Source organism: Melopsittacus undulatus (genome assembly GCF_012275295.1).
Source record: "Melopsittacus undulatus isolate bMelUnd1 chromosome W unlocalized genomic scaffold, bMelUnd1.mat.Z SUPER_W_unloc_4, whole genome shotgun sequence".
In the NCBI taxonomy this organism is placed as follows: domain Eukaryota; kingdom Metazoa; phylum Chordata; class Aves; order Psittaciformes; family Psittaculidae; genus Melopsittacus; species Melopsittacus undulatus.
The window spans coordinates 1,602,755-1,621,009 of NW_022993946.1; the positions used below are offsets into that span (position 1 = coordinate 1,602,755).

The 18,255-nt window shown below is 45.5% G+C and overlaps 1 protein-coding gene across 2 annotated transcripts in view; it reads left to right on the top strand.

Moving 5' to 3' along the window:
- The window catches only part of LOC117438283 (E3 ubiquitin-protein ligase SIAH1), a 40,784-nt gene extending 23,905 nt beyond the window's left edge, over nucleotides 1-16,879 (top strand). The window contains exons 1-2 of one of the 2 annotated variants that reach the window (XM_034073816.1): nucleotides 14,747-14,796; nucleotides 15,494-16,879. In XM_034073816.1, the coding sequence (XP_033929707.1) occupies nucleotides 15,496-16,344 (849 nt within the window). In that variant the 5' untranslated portion in view covers nucleotides 14,747-14,796; nucleotides 15,494-15,495 and the 3' untranslated portion in view covers nucleotides 16,345-16,879. Of the gene's footprint in view, nucleotides 1-14,746; nucleotides 14,797-15,493 lie in introns of those variants that run through there. The other variant, XM_034073815.1, reaches the window with a different exon arrangement.
- Nucleotides 16,880-18,255: the final 1,376 nt, after the last annotated feature.

Below are 18,255 nucleotides of genomic sequence, written 5' to 3' on the forward strand. Positions count from 1 at the left end.
GGGATCCCCTGCATCAAGACCCATAGGATCATGGAAGATGAAACACAAACATTTCAGAAGTGTATGTTTAAAATATTTGAAGGGAAACACATTTAGAATTTGACATAAAAATGTGCACGTGGTGGCGTGTTGAGCAACCTGGTGTAGTGGACGGTGTCCCTGCCCATGGCAGGGGGTTGCAACTGGAGGAGCTTTAAGGTCCATTCCAGTCCAAACCATTCTATGGTTCTGAACTTTTTCAAAGTGAACACCATGATCACAATTTGTTCTCCTGTGTTCAATTAATCTCTGTGTACAATTTGTTCCAGACCACAGAATTGCAGCAAGTGATCATGAGTTTTCCACCCATGGGAGGTGGGGAAAAATTACAACAGTGCTCAGTTCTCACAGAGGCCTTACCATTAGAATTCCCTTGTAACAAGCTCATGTGGTGACACTTCCCCAGAACCTCTATTTGGTTTGTCCCAGTGTCGTGGTTTAAGCCCAGCCAGTAACTAAGAACTACGCAGCCACTTGCTCACTCCCGGAGGAATGGGGAGGAGAATCAAAAGAAAGTAACTCCCATGGGTTGAGATAAGAATAGTCCAGTAACTAAGGTATAACACAAAACCACTACTGCTACCACTAATAATAATAATGATAAAGAAAAAAACAAGGGAAGAGAATAAAAATGCTCACCATGCACTAACCAGTACCCAGCCCAACTCGAGCAGTGAACTAGCCATCCCAGGTAACTGCCCCCAGTTTATATACTGGGCATGACATGCTCTGATATGGAATACACCTCTGGCTAGTCTGGGTCAGGTGTCCTGTCTCTTCTTCCTCCTGGCTTCCCTCCTTCCTGGAAGAATGTGACAATCAGAAAGTCCTTGGACAGAATAAACATTACTTAACACCGATTTTATTAGTTGTTCCTATCAGCATTGTTCCCAGGCTGAAAGTCAAAAACACAGCACTGCACCAGCTACTAAGAAGGAAAAAAATGACTGCTACTGCTGAACCCAGGACAGTATCCACGCCTTAGTCCATACCATTCACGTCATGCTCAAATCCCATATTTTTCAATATACCATCCCTCTTGTCTCATATATATATTGCTGCGGAATGGACTCAGTCAGAGATAAATATGATCAGACAAAAAGCCATTTATTGCAAAGCATTAACTCCTTATATACTATTGCTTACACACACCTACAGCAATTTGGCATATCCTTTTTGGATACATGTCTTGAAGACCCTTAGTTGTGGAGACAGTGTTCTCACAGGAGAATGGATATTTGGTACATGAGCTCTGAATAACTCCGAGGGATACAGCAAGGCCGTGGGAGGCCCGAGGAAGCCTAAGCAGGCAAGGTGTGTGTGAGCAGTAGTATATAAGGAGTTAATGCTTTGCAATAAATGGCTTTTTGTCTGATCACATTGATCTCTGACTGAGTCCGTTCCGCAACACTTAGTGACTAATATATAATTGGTTAAGCACAGGTGTGAGAACTTGACCTCAAACGCTTGCCAACACTCCACAGTTCTCATCACTCAGTGAATTCCAGCTTCTTCTTATCTTGCTTGCTTAAGCTTCATCTGGCCTCTCACGGCCTTGCTGTATCTTTCAGAGTTATTCAGAGTTCATGTACCAAATATCCATTCTCCTGTGAGAACAGTGTCTCCACATCTCCCCCTTTTTAGTTTTACTAGAAGTTTCTTACAATTTGGTGTGTCTGCTCTATCACTGTGTCATGGTTTAAACCAAGTCCACACAGTTCGTTCACTCACTCCCCCCCCTTGCTCCCCCAAATCCCGGAGAGTTAGGAAGGAGAATCCAAAGAATGTAGCCCCCATGGGTTGAGATACGAACAGTTTAATAACTAAGGCATAACACAAATCATTACTGGTACTACTACTACAAATAATAATGATAAAGCCAATAACAAGTGAAGAGAATACAACACCTCACCAGCCACCGACTCATAACTCACTCCACACTGCCCGACCAAGCACCGACTGATACCTCCTCCATCCCCCCAGAGCTCCAGCCCTTCCGGACCTCTCCCCGTTACGTCCTGATTATGACGTGCTATGGTATGGAATACCTCTTGGGCTAGCCTGGGTCAGGTGTCCTGTCTCTCCTTCCTCCCGGCCTCCCCTCCTCCCTGGCAGAGCATGAGCTCAGAAAAGGCCTTGGACAAAACCAAACATTTGAGCAGTAACTCAAAACATACTTGCTATTAGCAACCGTTCTTAGCCCGAAAGTCAAAACACAGCACTGCACCAGCTACCAAGAAGGAGAAAAATGACTGCTACGGCTCAAACCAGGACATTATCCACCCCTTATTCCATACCATTCACGTCATGCTCAGATCCCACATTTTCAGTATAACATCACTCTTAAGTCCACCCCTCAATCATGAATCAATCTCTATGTTGCATCTTTGGACTGATAGCCTGAAGTATCTGGGCCCACCAGGCTCAAAATCATTCACCGTCCCCTTCAGCAGTTCTACAGCTTGCTGCTGGGGACTCCATACAGCTGCCTTCCACCTCCAATGCTTCCAAAGCACTGGAGGGGCCCAGTGGATCAGATACCTGGCCATACTGTCCCACATGCCCTGCCACTCATGACTGTCCAGCCTTGGGGACTGTCTCTTGGTGCTCATATATCCTTGTCTAACCCTAGACAAGACCCAAACCTGACTCTGCTTGACTTTTGGGATCAGACAAAATGGTTGTAGATTGAACACACTCGGTCTGTGTGCCACCATGCTGATCCCTATCACAATCAGCAGGCAGGTCCCAAGGGCACCCAAAAGCCCTTCTAAACCGTCAGAACTCTCAGATGATGCTGCTGCACTTGTCACTGGGGCTGATGTAGCTGTCGTGCTTGCCAGCTCTCCTACTATCAGCTTCTCCCAGATCTGGATCTTCCTCCTCTGCCTTGCTTGGACGTGCTGCGTGATCTCCTGCATCCTGCTGGGGCTCGGCGGGCAACTTCCGGGGGATATTCTCGGCCGCTGCAGGGTTGGGCTCGGCCGCGGGACTCAGCTTCTCCGCTGCCTGGTCCTGCTGCCCGGCTACTGCCTCTTTCTGCTCTTCCGCCGCCTCCTCCCGCTGCTCTGCTACAGCTGTTTGGTTCCCCGGGCTGCTCTCCCTGGCAGCTTCAGCCGCCGCTGCCGGCTCCCAGGGCGGCTCCTTCCCGGCTTCAGGTAGCCTCACACAATCGGAGGCGAGGACAAGGGCAAGGACGGTGAAGAGCAGTGGGACGGCCTGGTACAAGTCTAAGTCCACGGCCATGTCCATCCCCCCCTGCTGCCAGAGCCCCCCATAATACAAGTCATTGCCGTAAAGTACAGTGAAGCAAAAACTTTAGCCCAAGCCCCATGACTGATAAACACGAAGACAGCTAACCTATACTCAAAGTACCTGGCAAAATCCTGAAACTGTGAGATCAAGGGAAAAAACTCTAAGAGCCAATAAATCAGCATTGCGATGATTGACTATAAAACCTGTCAGATCTGTTGTTATCTCAACCCCTCGGGCCCCACGTTGGGTGCCAAAAAGAACTGTCGTGGTTTAAAACCAAACTGCACACAGCTCGTTCATTCGCTCCCCCCCTTGCTCCCCCACTCCTGGAGAGTTAGGAAGGAGAATCCAAAGAATGTAGCCCCCACGGGTTGAGATAAGAACAGTTTAATCACTAAGGCATAACACAAATCATTACTGCTACTACTACTACAAATAATAATGATTAAGCAAATAACAAGTGAAGGGAATACAACACCTCACTAGCCACCGACCCATAACTCACCCCACCCTGCCCGAACAAGCACTGACCGATACCTCCTCCATTCCCCCCCAGAGCTCCAGCCCTTCCGGACCTCTCCCCGTTACCTCCTGATTATGACGTGCTATGGTATGGAATACCTCTTGGGCTAGCCTGGGTCAGGTGTCCTGTCTCTCCTTCCTCCCGGCCTCCCCTCCTCCCTGGCAGAGCATGAGGCTCAGAAAAGGCCTTGGACAAACCCAAACATTTGAGCAGTAACTCAAAACATACTTGCTATCAGCAACCGTTCTTTGCCCGAAAGTCAAAACACAGCACTGCACCAGCTACCAAGAAGGAGAAAAAATGATTGCTACTGCTGAAAACAGGACACACTTCTTGACTTGTGTAACATAACAACCCACTGCTCTAGGCAGTATTATTTCATTAAGTTTAGTCTGATTTGAAGTCACTTGAACCTTTATAGCATCTGGCATACCAGTGAATTCTACACACCATGTAACAGGATGGAATAATGGGGATTTAACAAATGTGCCCAGTGTACTTGTCCATTACCCATGGTCACAAGTAATAGAACAGGTATTACAAAGATTTCTGTCATTGCCGTTTCTTTATATTGTTGAGTTCTGGTGCTTTATATGTTTCGCTGGCAGTCAGTATGGTCCTGTTGATAGCTGTACACAGCTGGGCCTGCCCTTTTTCTCCTGGATGTCTCTCTGATAACAGGGAAGACCATCCCTCATATCAAGGTCTGGCATGGCATATGTCCCCACCGCTCCACACCTGCTGGGTTGCAGCCAGCAGTGGAGCTAAAAGTTCTTCTTGGTGGCAAACAAAGAGGCCAACCCAGTCTTGCCCTTGACTGTGGTAGCAGGCGTTTGGTCAGTCTCAGTCCTTGAACCTTGTTGTCAAAGCAGAGTTTCACCTGCTTCACCCAGTAACAAGTCACTACTATAGCAAAGCACACACAGATTGACATTAGCAGAGTAACTATCACAGAGTGCAGCAGCATGTTGAAGATGCTGATGGCAGCGAGTGACTGACCAAAGAAATTTCTTACCAGTGGAGTTCTCCCACCCTCTTAATTTGTTCCATTACCTGCTTTATAACACTACCATCATCTTAGAATCTTTCTAGCTTTTGCCTTAGCATTTTCTAGCAGCTGCTGCAAATTTGTGTGCTCTAACATCTCTTTTACAAGTGACAAATCCATACAATACAAGGTATAGTTTCTTATTAGCAACTGGCTAGTAAATACAGGTGGTTTTATACACAAAATCACAGCCTCTAATAATTTACAAGCACGCATATTCAGGTTGTTACTTTTCAGTTGCCTTCAAGTGATGTTTTGCAATCATTCGTTTTTAGATTCCTCTGTCCCATTCTGCTTGGGGTATTCATGGTCAGCTCCTGTAGCTGATGCATCAAGTTCTTCCACTCGTCTGTCCCACTCATGGCAAGGCTTGACAAACTTTGCAGGCAGCTGCCGTGGACCTCTAGGTAGGAGGACAGAAGTATACCCTTTCCTCCGGGTTATCAGTTCTTGGGAAGTAGAGAGGTTAAAGTGATTCCTTAAAGCAGAAGCATTCTGATGCAAATGGAATGTGAAGCAGCTGCAAAAGTAAACCACACAGTGTTAACAGTCAAGGAGTTTGCTCCATCATTACATCCCTTTTTTTTTTTTTCTCGCAAAGTTGCTCACCCTGCTTTGCACAGCCTGCTTGGCGGCAGCTACAGCTTCCTGCCTGCTCAGCAGCAGCAACAAATATCTGCCAGCAACCACGCTTTTGCATTAACCCTTTCTTGCCCGAAATGCTAAACTGCTACTAGTGGAGACAGCGTTCTAACAGGAGAATGGGTATTTGGTACATGAGCTCTTAATAACTCTGAAAGATACAGCAAGGCTGTGAGAGGCCAAAGGATGCTTAAGCAAGCAAGATAAGAAGAAGCTGGAATTCACTGAGTTATGAGAACTGTCAACTGTTGGCAAGCTTTCGGGGTCAAGTTCTCACACCTGTGCTTAACCAATTATATGTTAGTCTCTAAGGGTTTTCAAGACAAGCATCCAATCATGATATGCCAAACTGCTGTAGGTGTGTGTAAGCAATAGTATATAAGGAGTTAATGCTTTGCAATAAATGGCTTTTGGTCTGATCATATTGATCTCTGAATGAGTCCATTCCGCAGCAGCTACTCATGAAAACTTCTGCATGAACCCGACAACAGAAAATATACAGAACACTGTCTGTCTTCATCACACACACACACAAGCTTGGGATCCCACAAGCACACTCCACCCAACTACAATATTTGAAACACAAAATCCAGACAATCATTACTCCCTCTACACAGTCCCACATGCAGAACGTGGTACAAGGACCTTGTGAAGACTATCAGGAAACCAGCTCCGAGAAACATTATCCCAGTGCAAGCTGGCAGGATCAACCTTAGCAGGCGTCCCCGCAGAGGCTCTGCCTCCCTCACATCACATGATGCTTGGGCTTTTATACTGACCAAGATGCACTCATTCCAGCACAGGTGACCAGCCTATGTCAGAAGTGGCCAGCCATATCTATAAAGGTTTGCAAGGGTTGATAGGAACATGGACATACTTATATTTACCAACTTCTGGTACATGAGTATCACAGAGAGACTGTATCAAAGGAGTTGTATATGCTCCCAAGTCTACAGTTGCTACAGTCTGCCCCATACCCCTGATAAGATACCCCCAATACTGCAGGGAAAGCACACAATGTATCTGCATCCCCTACCTGTCTCACTTTTCCCTCCATAGCTGCCCATTTATCATGGGGATCTGTGGGATATAAATCAGGATTCTTTTCCGGATGAATAGGCTCCAGGTCAAAAAGGCTATCCAGGTCAGCATCGGAATTATCAGGTGTCAGAACCTCAGGATCAGCAACAGCAAACTGATGAACGTGCACAGGCTCCTTCTCGGGGTCAGTAGGGTCTTAGTCAAAAGGATCATCTTCATCTCCGTCCTCAGTTTTTGCAGCCGCGGTGGCAACTGGCAGAGGTTCGGGGGGGAGAGCAGGGGGTGGGGGGATGGGGCGGGCACGCTGGTCTCCATGATCTCATTTTTTTACTTTAACGTCTCTAAAACAGTTCTTTAAATGACTAACAAACTTTTCACAGTGTCATTGCCTTTCGTGACTGCATTCCACAGTTTAACTCGTGCCCCATTCCACAAAGAGATCTGAAATCCGGTAGACTCATCAATCTCTGAGTAACGCGTCTTCAACCATTTCAACATTAACTTTTAGTCTGTCTCTTTAAAGGTTGCTCCCTTCACCTTAAGAAGGACTGAAAACATCCATAAAACAGAGGCTTCTTCCTCAGTTCTCCCCTGGAGTTTTCTGCCAGAGGCTCCAGGTAGAACCATTCTCCCTGGCTTCTGTGTAGATGATTTTTACATCTGGGCCAGTCTGGACTGGTCCAACTTCCTACTGCATGAATTATCTCTAGTTTAATTTGTTCAAAGGCTTGTTGCTTAGGGGCCTATTTAACATCCTTCTTCTTCCAGGTCACATGATAGAGAGGGCTTACAATCAGACTGTAATTTGGGATGTGCATTCTCCAGAACTCCACAACACCTAAGAAAGCTTGTGTTTCTTTCTTACTAGTTGGTGGAGACATCGTTGTTATCTTGTTGATCACATCTGTGGTGATCTGGAGACATCCATCTTTCTATTTTATTCCCAAAAATTGACTCTCCTGTGCAGGTCCCTTGACCTTTCTTTATTTTATGGCAAAACCTGCTTTCAACAGGATTTGGATTATTTTCCTCCTTTTCTCAAAGACTTCTTCCCCTGTATCACCCCACACAATAATGTCATCCATGTATTGCAGGTGTCCTCGAGCTTGCCCCTCTTCCAGTGCAGTCTGGATCAGTCCATGGCATATGATAGGGCTGTGTTTCCACTCCTCCGGGCAGTAGGTTCCAAGTACTGTATGCCCCTCCAAATAAAAGCAAAATGTGGCCTGCACTCTGCTGCAAAAGGAATTGAGAAAAATGCACTGATGTTATAAGTTGTGGCATCCTACCTGGCTGCCTTTGACTCTAGTTCATACTGAAGTTCTAGCTGGTCTGGTACGGTAGCACTCGATGGTAGTGTGACTTCATTCAGGCAACGATAGTCTACTGTTAGTCTTCACTCTCAGTTAGACTTTCACACTTTCCATATGGGGCTATTAAAAGGTGAGCGGGTGTGGGAATTCTTAAAGAGCCAAGGCCACATAGTGAGTGATCCCGATACCCTGAGCCTTGTTACTGTAAAGTAAGATTTTTAGCAGGCATAAGCAAGGTCAGTTGTCTTGTTAGGCCTCTGTAATTTTCCACTGAAAATGTGCAGAGAATGATCTCTGCCAAGGTTGTAGTTTCCCACTGTATTTTTAGAGTAAGGTATTTAATCGCAATTATAACAAGTTATAAGCATTAGCTTTGTAAATGGTAGTAAACTCTAGACTAACCAATTAGAGCTCAGTATCCAAGGCTGTTACATAAGGGAGTAAGGGTATAAGAAGAGTACTGTATCTAATAAAGTTTGGCAATCGCTTGATCACATTGATCGTCTCCGCGTTGTCCGGGACTCCTGCGTCAACAAGTGGGTCGTACTGATCACTCCTTGGCTCTCCGGTCTATGGATTAGCTCATGGATTCTAATCAGGGAGTCTCGATTGCTGCGATATTGCCACTGGTGCACTGTTGTGGTTGCGATTGGCACTTGTTATTCTTAGGCCTTCATCAACCCCACAACAGAGGGATCCTCTGAGAGACCAGGCAAGGTTGACATCTGCTTAATTTCCTCTGTCTCCAATGCAGTAATACCAGAAGGCCATTGGTTCCCTTTTGGGAACCCTCTCCTGAGGTAGTCTATGCCAAGGATGCATGAAGCCTCTGGACCAGTCACAATGGGGTGCTTTTGCCACTTCCTCCCAGTCATGATGATTTCAGCTTCCAGTACAGTCAACTCTTGTGATCCTTTTGTCACTCCAGAAATATAGATGGGATCCACCCCTTGACAGCTTGATGGCATCAGGGTACACTATGCAACATTATCTACTTTAGCCTTACACTTCCTGTGGGACTGATGTGCTAGGCCATCTGATCCACACAGTCCAGTAAATCAAATTGTCCCCTACCTCCACCTGGCTGGAGGCAGGGCCCCTCTAATAGTGATCAGAACATCGGACACTTAGGTCTTATTGACAGGGATTAGTCTTCTTTATCACTGGAGCTGAAGTAAAATTAGCTCTTCCACTCCATCTGGGAACCTCCTCACCAGAGACTGAAGCTGCAGCTTTCATGGGATGATCATCTGTGAGCTTTGTTCTCCTTTTCAGTTCATGCACCCATTCCCCTACAGCTGAGGTAGGTTTTCCAACCCACTTCCTTATGACTTCTCCGTAATCCCACAGGTAAAAACATAGGCTGGCCCTTGGTGTATACCTCCTATATCTTCTCTCTCGAGCAGTAGGATGCCTTTTGTTAATAGCTGAGATGTGGGTTCGTACATGTGGAGAGCTGGATAGATCAGATAGATCATCTCTCAATTGTTTGAACTCCTGAGACAGTTTTTCGACAGCTGAAATGATAGAAGAGGTGAGATTGTCTTCGAGCTCTCGGAGTTGATGAATTATTTCATCCACTGTTGGCGGTGCAATGTCCTTCTAGGTTATTGCTGCAAATGAGTGGGCATATGATGACAGTGCATTCCCTGTAAATTTCTGCCTTATGGATCATGTACATTCGAGTTCATCTGGATCTGTGTGTCCACTCCACACATCCAGCCTTCGATAGGTCATCTCACTCGCCGTACAACCAGGGTCTGGTCTGGGAGCTCTGCCTTGGCTGCCCGGGTGGTGGCCAGCGTAGGCACCCAGACAGAGCTGGTAAGAGGGGAGGTTGCAGTGCAGAGCTTGGAGTGTAGAGAGTGCCTGCTCTGGTCTTGTGAGGGAAAGGTGCAGAATGGGCAGGGCTGCGCTCGCTGCTCCCTGATGGAGGTCCTCCTCCAGCAGGTGGCTGAGCTGCGGGATGCTATCAAGAAGCTGCAAGATGTCAGGGAAGCTGAGAGGAAGCAGGATTGCTTGCTTCAGGCCCAAACAGCACAGGGGCTTCAAGCTTCCCCTCTAACTCATGGAGGAAAGAAGGAGGCTGTTGATCAGGGAAGCTGGGAATTAGTAACAAAAAAAAAAAAAAAAAAAAACAAAAGGAGGAAGAGAGTAATTAAAAGCAGGGGGCTTCCTCCTAAATCTGCTGTACCCACCCAGAACTGCTTTGCTGTCCTGCAACGGGCTAATGAGGAAATGCACTTGCATCAGAAACAGTCGGCTGGTGCACTGGTACAGAAGATCTCTACTGGTGCCGCCAGGAAAAAGTGGCGGGTTGTAGTAGTAGGGGACTCTGCCTTGAAAGGGACAGAAGCGCTCATCTGTTGGCCTGACCTGGTCACAAGGGAGGTGTGTTGCCTACCTGAGGAATGGATCAGGGATGTTGCAGAGAGGCTGCCTGCTCTAGTAAGTCCCACGGACTATTACCCGCTTCTAGTGATACATGTGGGTGCTAGGGATATAGATAGTAGTAGCCTGAGGAGTATAAAGAAGGACTTCAGAGCTCTGGGACAGGTGGTCAGGGGTTCTGGAGCTCAGACAGTCTTTTTGACAATTCTCCAAGACACAGGGGAGGACCTTCCAAAGGCAAGGAGGATTGGACAGGTTAATAAATGGTTAAAAGATTGGTATCATAGTCAAGGGTTTGGGTGTCTTGGACATGGGGCCCACATTTGTAGGCCAGGCCTACTGGGGTCTGGTGGAACTGCTCTGATAAAGAAAGGGAAGAGTGGCTTTGCTGGGAGGCTTGCCAGACTTGTCAAGGATGCTTTAAACTAGTTGTGTTGGGGGAGGGGGGCATCATTCCATCCCAACACACCCAGTCAGTTGGAAGCTCCTATAATAAATACTCTGAGCAATGTAGTAATATTATAGCCGCTCCAGCCACTGAGCTGGCTTCATTTGGAGCTCGGATCAGATGCCTCTATACAAATGCCTGTAGCATGGGGAATAAACAAGAGGAATTAGAGATGTGGGCACATCTACGCGGCTATGATATAATAGGCATCACAGAAACATGGTTGGATGGCTCCTTTGACTGGAGTGTTGGAATGGAAGGTTACAGGCCTTTTAGAAAAGACAGGACCGGTAGGAGGGGAGGGGGAGTTGCCCTTTATGTTAGGGATAGGCTGGAGAGTATGGAACTCTGTCTGGGGACAGGTGATCAGTTAACAGAAAGTTTGTGGTCAGGGTTAAGGGGAAATCGGTGATGGGACACATTACTGTGGGGATATGTTACAGACCGCCTGATCAAGAGGAACCTGTGGATGAAGAACTCTACAGACAAATAGGAAAAGCCTCACACTCGCAGGCCCTTGTTCTCATGGGGGACTTTAACCACCCTGACAGCTGTTGGGGCAATGGTACGGCCCAGCACAAGCAATCCAGGAGGTTTCTCGATTGTGTGGAAGACAACTTCCTTCTGCAAGCAATAAAGGAGCCGACGAGGAGAGGTGCCCTGCTTGACCTCGTGCTCACCAACAGGGAAGGGCTCGTTGGAAATGTGACGCTCCAGGGAAGTCTTGGATGCAGTGATCACGAGATGGTCAAATTCGAGGTCCTCAAGACAGTGAGAAGAGCGTGCAGTAAGCTCTCTGCCCTGGACTTCAAGAGAGCAGACTTTGGCCTCTTCAGGAACCTGCTTAGCAAGGTTCCATGGGATATAGCCCTAGAGGGCAAGGGGCCCAAGAGTCTTGGTTAATATTCAAGGATCACCTGCTACAAGCTCAGGAGTGTTGCATCCCGACTAGAAGGAAGTGCAGCAGGAGGGCCAGGAGACTTCCTTGGATGGATAAGTAGCTGCTGATAAAAATTCACAGGAAAAAAGAGGCTTATAAAAGGTGGAAGCAAGGAGAGGTGGCCTGGGATGAATACAGGGATGTTGTCAGGGTAGTTAGGGACCAAGTTAGGAAAGCTAAGGCCCAATTGGAGCTAAACTTGGCAAGGGATGTTAAAGATAACAGGAAGGGATTTTATAGGTATGTAGCGGCTAAAAAACAGACTAAGGACAATGTAGGCCCCCTCCGGAAACTTTTGGGAGAACTGGCTACACAGGACTTGGAGAAGGCTGAGGTTCTGAATGGCTTCTTTGGCACGGTCTTCACTGGCAAAGGCTCTGACCGCAGCACCCGAGTCTTGGAAGGCAGACGCAGGGACTGTGAAAACCTAGACCTTCGGCCCACTGTACGAGAGGATCTGGTTCGAGACCATCTTAAGAACATGAGCCCTTAAGTCCATGAGCCCTGATAAAATCCATCCGCGGGTCCTGAAAGAGCTGGCGAATGAAGTTGCAAAGCCACTGGCCATCATATTTGAAAAATCATGGCAGACAGGTGAAGTTCCAGACGACTGGAAAAAGGGAAATATAACTGCCATTTTCAAGAAGGGGAAAATTGATGACCCGGGCAATTACTGACCAGTCAGTCTCACCTCTGTGTCTGGCAAAATCTGGGAGCAGATTCTCCTGGAAGGCATGCTAGGGCACATGAAAAACAGAAATGGTGACAGCCATCATGGCTTTACTAGGGGGAAATCCTGCCTGACCAATTTGGTGGCCTTCTATGACAGGGCTACAAAAGTGATGGACAGGGGTGGAGCAGTTGACGTCATCTACCTGGACTTGTGCAAAGCGTTCGACACTGTCCCACACGACATCCTTGTCTCTAAATTGGAGTGTCATCAATTTGATAGGTGGACCACTCGGTGGATAAAGAACTGGCTGGATGGTCGCACTCAAAGAGTTGTGGTCAATGGTTCAATGTCCAGTTGGAGATCAGTAACGAGTGGTGTCCCTCAGGTATCGGTGTTGGGACCGGTCTTGTTTAATATCTTTGTCGCTGACATGGACAATGGAATTGAGTGTGCTCTCAGCAAGTTTGCCGATGACACCAAGCTGTGTGGTTCTGTTGATACGCTAGAGGGAAGGAATGCCATTCAGAGGGACCTTGACACACTTGTGAGGTGGGCTGATGCCAACCTCATGAAGTTTAACCATGCCAAGTGCAAGGTCCTACACCTGGGTGGGAGCAATCCCAGGCACAGCTACAGGTTGGGCAAAAAGGAAATTCATGGTAGTCCTGCAGAGAAGGACTTGGGGGTGTTAGTCAATGAGAAAATGAACATGAGCCAGCAGTGTGCACTTGTAGCCCAGAAAGCCAACTCTACCCTGGGCTTCATCAAAAGGATCCAGCAGGTCGAAGGAGGTGATCCTGCCCCTCTTCTCTGCTCTCGTGAGACCTGTTCAGTTCTGGTGTCCTCAACATAAAAAGGACATGGTACTGTTAGAACAAGTCCAGAGGAGGGCCACGAGGATGATCAGGGGACTGGAGCACTTCCCGTATGAAGACAGGCTGAGAAAGTTGGGGCTGTTCAGCCTGGAGAAGAGAAGGCTGCGTGGAGACCTCATAGCAGGGATGCTGGAGAGGGACTATTCCTTAGGGACTGTAGTGATAAGACAAGGGGTAACGGGTTGAAATTTAAACAGCAGAGGTTTAGACTGGATATAAAGAAGAAATTCTTTACTGTTAGGGTGGTGAGGTACTGGAATGGGTTGCCCAGGGAGGTGGTGAATGCTCCATCCCTGGCAGTGTTCAAGACCAGGTTGGATGAAGCCTTGGGTGATATGGTTTATTGTGAGGTGTCCCTGCCCATGTCAGGGGGGTTGGAACTAGATGATCTGGAGGTCCTTTCCAACCCTAACTATTCTATGATTCTGTGATTCTACAATGGCTAATTTCCTCAGCGACTGGATGCCTTTCTCTAGTGTGGTCTACTTGGCTGAATGACTCAACACCGTCCTTGTATGGAAACCTTTTTTTCAGAGCTGCCAAGAGCCACTTCCAAAGGCTGAGGGACTGTTTCACTTTTGAAATTGCTTTATCAATTCCCCTTTCCCTAGGAAGTGATCCCAGGTGCTTAGCTTCCCTGCTTTCTAGCTCGTGACCTTCATCTCCATTGTCCCAGCATCAGAGCAACTAGATGATGTGCTCCCCTCGTTGACGGTTAAAATCTTTCTGCATATTCTGTAGCTCAGTTGAAGTCTGGGGTTGAGAAATCGCCTTTTGTTCTTCTTCTCCCTCTGATTAACTTAATAATAACTCTTGTTCAGATACTTTCCCATGTAGTAAGTTCATTGGCTTTTCATCTTTCTTCACTGTATGGGTTGCTTTTGTGCCTCCTGTTCACTTTTCCCCTTGCATACAAGGGCACCCAATACTGGCACAAATTGGCCCTCTGTTTAGTTGCAGTGATTATCACTGGGGTTGTAGTGGATGCGGTATCTGTTGTTGGGGTTGGTGCAGCCACTGAGCTTGGGGTTTGATTAGCAGCAGCAGCTGTGCTGTCTGTTGCTGTTGGGCTTTGGGTAGCTGCTGTACTAGTCGCTGACGTTGGTGTAGTTCCTGTGCTTGGAGCTGGAGTAGTTGCCCTGTCTGTTGCTGTCAGAGTATGTGTAGCTGCTGTACTTGTCACTAGGGTTGGTGTAGCTGCTTTATTTCTAGTTGGAGCAGCTGAGTTGTCAATTGCTGTACCATCAGATCTAGAGACATTTATTTCCCTTTGAAGGTGCTGGATAGTGTTGAGCAGGGATCTGTAAGTATAGGCCAATACCCACCACTTTGCCATTATTTGTTCCTCTCTGGTAGGACCAGGATGACAACACACCTCATTTAAGTGTTTTCCTAATTTTTCTGTATTTTGCACTTGTTTAGTGATCAAGTTCCAAAGCACTGGAGGGGTCCACTGGCCTAGATACTTGCGCATACTATCCCACACACCCTGCCACTCATGACTGTCCAGCCTCGGGGGAAATCTTTTGGTCCTCCTATATCTTCGTCTAACCCTAGACAAGACCAAAACCCTACTCTGCTTAACTTCTGATATCAGACGGAATGGTTGTGAGTAAAACACACTCTGTATGCTTGCCAACATTGTGATCCTCATCACAATCAGCAGGCAGGTCTCAAGGCTACCCAACTGCCATTCAGAACCTTCAGAACTCTCAAAAGCTTCTGTAAATACTCTGGGGGGGGGGGTGTGTGTGGTGTATGTGCTGGGAATGTAAGGGAATGTCTTCTTCGTAGGTTGACCACCCGAGGAGGAAACAAAAATTGTGTAATTGCTAAAGACTTTTATTATATACCTCCCCAAGTATAGAGGTGGTGACCACACTGGGAATGCAAGACAGATCAATTTCATAATCAGTGAGCCTTTTGTATTACAAGTCATTACCATAAAGTACAGCATAGCAAGAACCTTAGCCCAGGCTCCCCAGCCGGTTAACACTAAAACAGCAAATATCGGCTATAAGTAAGGTATGACATGCTGAAACTTTGAGTTCAAGAGCAACAGCTCTGAGAGCCAATAAATCAGCATTGTGACCAGTGACTATTAATCCAAAAGAATTAATGCTTATCACAAATACGAGTAGACACTCTGGTCAGATCTGTCATTATCTCAACCCTTTGTGCCCCATGTTTGCTGTCATTTGTATCTGGTTTCTTTTGAGGCTTCTTTGTAAATCAAGAAAATCTGTATGCAAAAGGAAATAAAATGTGTCTGAGTACTCATTTTTTTTTCTCTGTTCTGTTGCAGAAATGAGCCGTCAGACTGCTACAGCTCTACCCACAGGTACTTCCAAGTGTACACCGTCACAGAGGGTCCCTGCACTGACAGGCACTACAGCTTCCAATAATGACTTGGCTAGTCTCTTTGAGTGTCCTGTGTGTTTTGACTATGTGCTGCCACCAATTCTTCAGTGTCAGAGTGGTCATCTTGTTTGTAGCAACTGTCGCCCCAAACTTACGTGCTGTCCGACTTGCCGAGGCCCACTGGGCTCCATTCGTAACCTGGCTATGGAGAAAGTTGCTAATTCTGTACTGTTCCCTTGTAAATATGCCTCTTCCGGATGTGAGATAACTTTGCCACACACAGAAAAAGCAGACCATGAGGAGCTGTGTGAGTTTAGGCCTTATTCCTGTCCATGTCCTGGTGCTTCATGTAAATGGCAAGGTTCTCTAGATGCTGTAATGCCACACCTGATGCATCAACATAAGTCCATTACAACACTTCAGGGAGAAGATATAGTGTTTCTTGCTACAGACATTAATCTTCCTGGTGCTGTTGACTGGGTTATGATGCAGTCTTGTTTTGGCTTTCATTTCATGTTAGTATTGGAGAAACAGGAGAAGTACGATGGTCATCAGCAGTTCTTTGCGATTGTACAGCTGATAGGAACCCGCAAGCAAGCAGAAAACTTTGCTTATCGACTGGAGTTAAATGGTCATAGACGGCGATTGACTTGGGAAGCAACTCCTCGATCTATCCATGAAGGAATTGCAACAGCCATTATGAATAGTGACTGTCTAGTCTTTGACACCAGCATTGCACAGCTCTTTGCAGAAAATGGCAATTTAGGCATTAATGTAACTATATCCATGTGTTGAAATGGTAGTCCAACTTCTTAAGGCCAGTGTTTAAACCGTTGCATTTAATTTAGCTGAAACTAGGGTAACCATCTTCCTTTGACTGTCAAATTAGTTGGTAGATGGAGGGTAGACATATGAAGGTAAATAAAAGGAAAGGCTCTTAAATTAGAGGAAGCAGTTGCATGTAGTAACACTAACATATTTAAAATAAGTCAGCAGTAAACCACTGAAAAAATATATATATACACCCAAAATGGGCATCTTTTGTATTAAGAATTGATTCTACAGAAAATGTTGTTGTAAAATAATTCTAAAAACTTGTTTGTAGATTCATTGTACTGTTGAGAAGGATACTGTTTCATGGTTTTGTGGTTTTTTTTCCTCCCCCCTTTGACTGACAAGCCATGTTGAATGATCTGGTCTCTGGCTACTGTACCCTCCTTTGTAAGTCACTACATAGTATTGCTGCTGTTGGTGTATATTTTCTGTGTATTTGCTAATTTTCATTAACTTCTAGTTTTTCATTAAATAAATATTACTTTCTTTTCTGTAATTCAAGTTTTTATCTTTTTTAAAAAAATTAATTACCAGTGTCATCTTTTGCTGTGCATAATTGCTATGGTTAAACTTCTATTTCTGTATGTTTGGTAAATTTTGTCTCTTTCCAGTAGTCAACTCATTGGTGATGCTGTTCTTAATTGAGCTATTTGTGAGTGTACTGAACTTAAAAGAAGTACTTTTATTGAAAGATGTATCGGCGAAACAAAGCTCTTCTAAAAACAGGTCAAGATGATGTTGTACTTTGAGTTATCTTCAACCAGAAAAGGAACAATTACTAAGAATTTTTTGAATTTAAACTAATACACGCTTCAAATTTTAGAGATGCTTAGAAACTTGATTGCATTCTTGTATTTGTTTTCAGTACAAAGAATGTATTGTATTATGCAGTATTTGTAATATTAAGCACTGACCATTTTTTTTTTAAAGGCAGTCAGACTGAAATGTTTTCAGTCTTATATTTATCATTAAAAGAATACCTGGAAAATTAAAAACAAAACACCAACCTAACTTTTGCTTTTTGTGTTAGCTCAGTTTGACACATTGATGCTTGTCTTCATGGCTTTTGGTTGTTACTGAAGGAACTGTCTTGAATTGATTTCTGTATATTAGTGACATGATGGATGTTACATTACAAACAGTCTCTTAGAGGTGTGATTCCCCAGCCAGAAAGACTTTTGAAGGATATTGGGCTTTATACCATCTGTATGTGAAAGATTGAACTATAAATGTATATGGTATTTGTGTTCCAAACCAGACACAGAGACTAAGGTGAAAAGCTGTTTGAAAGAGATCTTTGTCAAACCTGGTGGTAGTGGACATGTGGTTGGGGAGCTAGGCTGCCTAATAACTACTTTTGTAACCCATTAAAATACAGTTTATTTACTGTGCACTGTCTTAACTTTCTTGTCAGAGGTTGATTTGTTAAGACAACTCTTCTTCTTACTATTTTGCATAATGAGGTAAGTAGTTCTACAGGTAAAGAACATAAATTCCATCCGGTTGGATTAATAAAATACTACACAAATAGTTTGCTTCATGTAGTAAGTTTCACATAAAATCTGATCTTTAGGCTGTTGGAACTGCACACAAATTTGATGTAAAAGATGGAGAATTAAACTTGGCCAGGGTTGTTAAGGATAACAGGAAGGGATTCTATAAGTACGTAACAAATAAAAGACAGAGTAGGGAAAATGTAGCCCCCCTCCAGAAGCTATAATGAGAACTGGATACCCTGGATTTGGAGAAGGCTGAGGTTCTCTATAACTTCTTTCCCTCGGTCTTCACTGGCAAAGGCTCTGACCACACCACCCAAGTCTTGGAAGGCAGACAGACTGTGAGAAGGAAGACCTTTGGCCCATTATAGGAGAG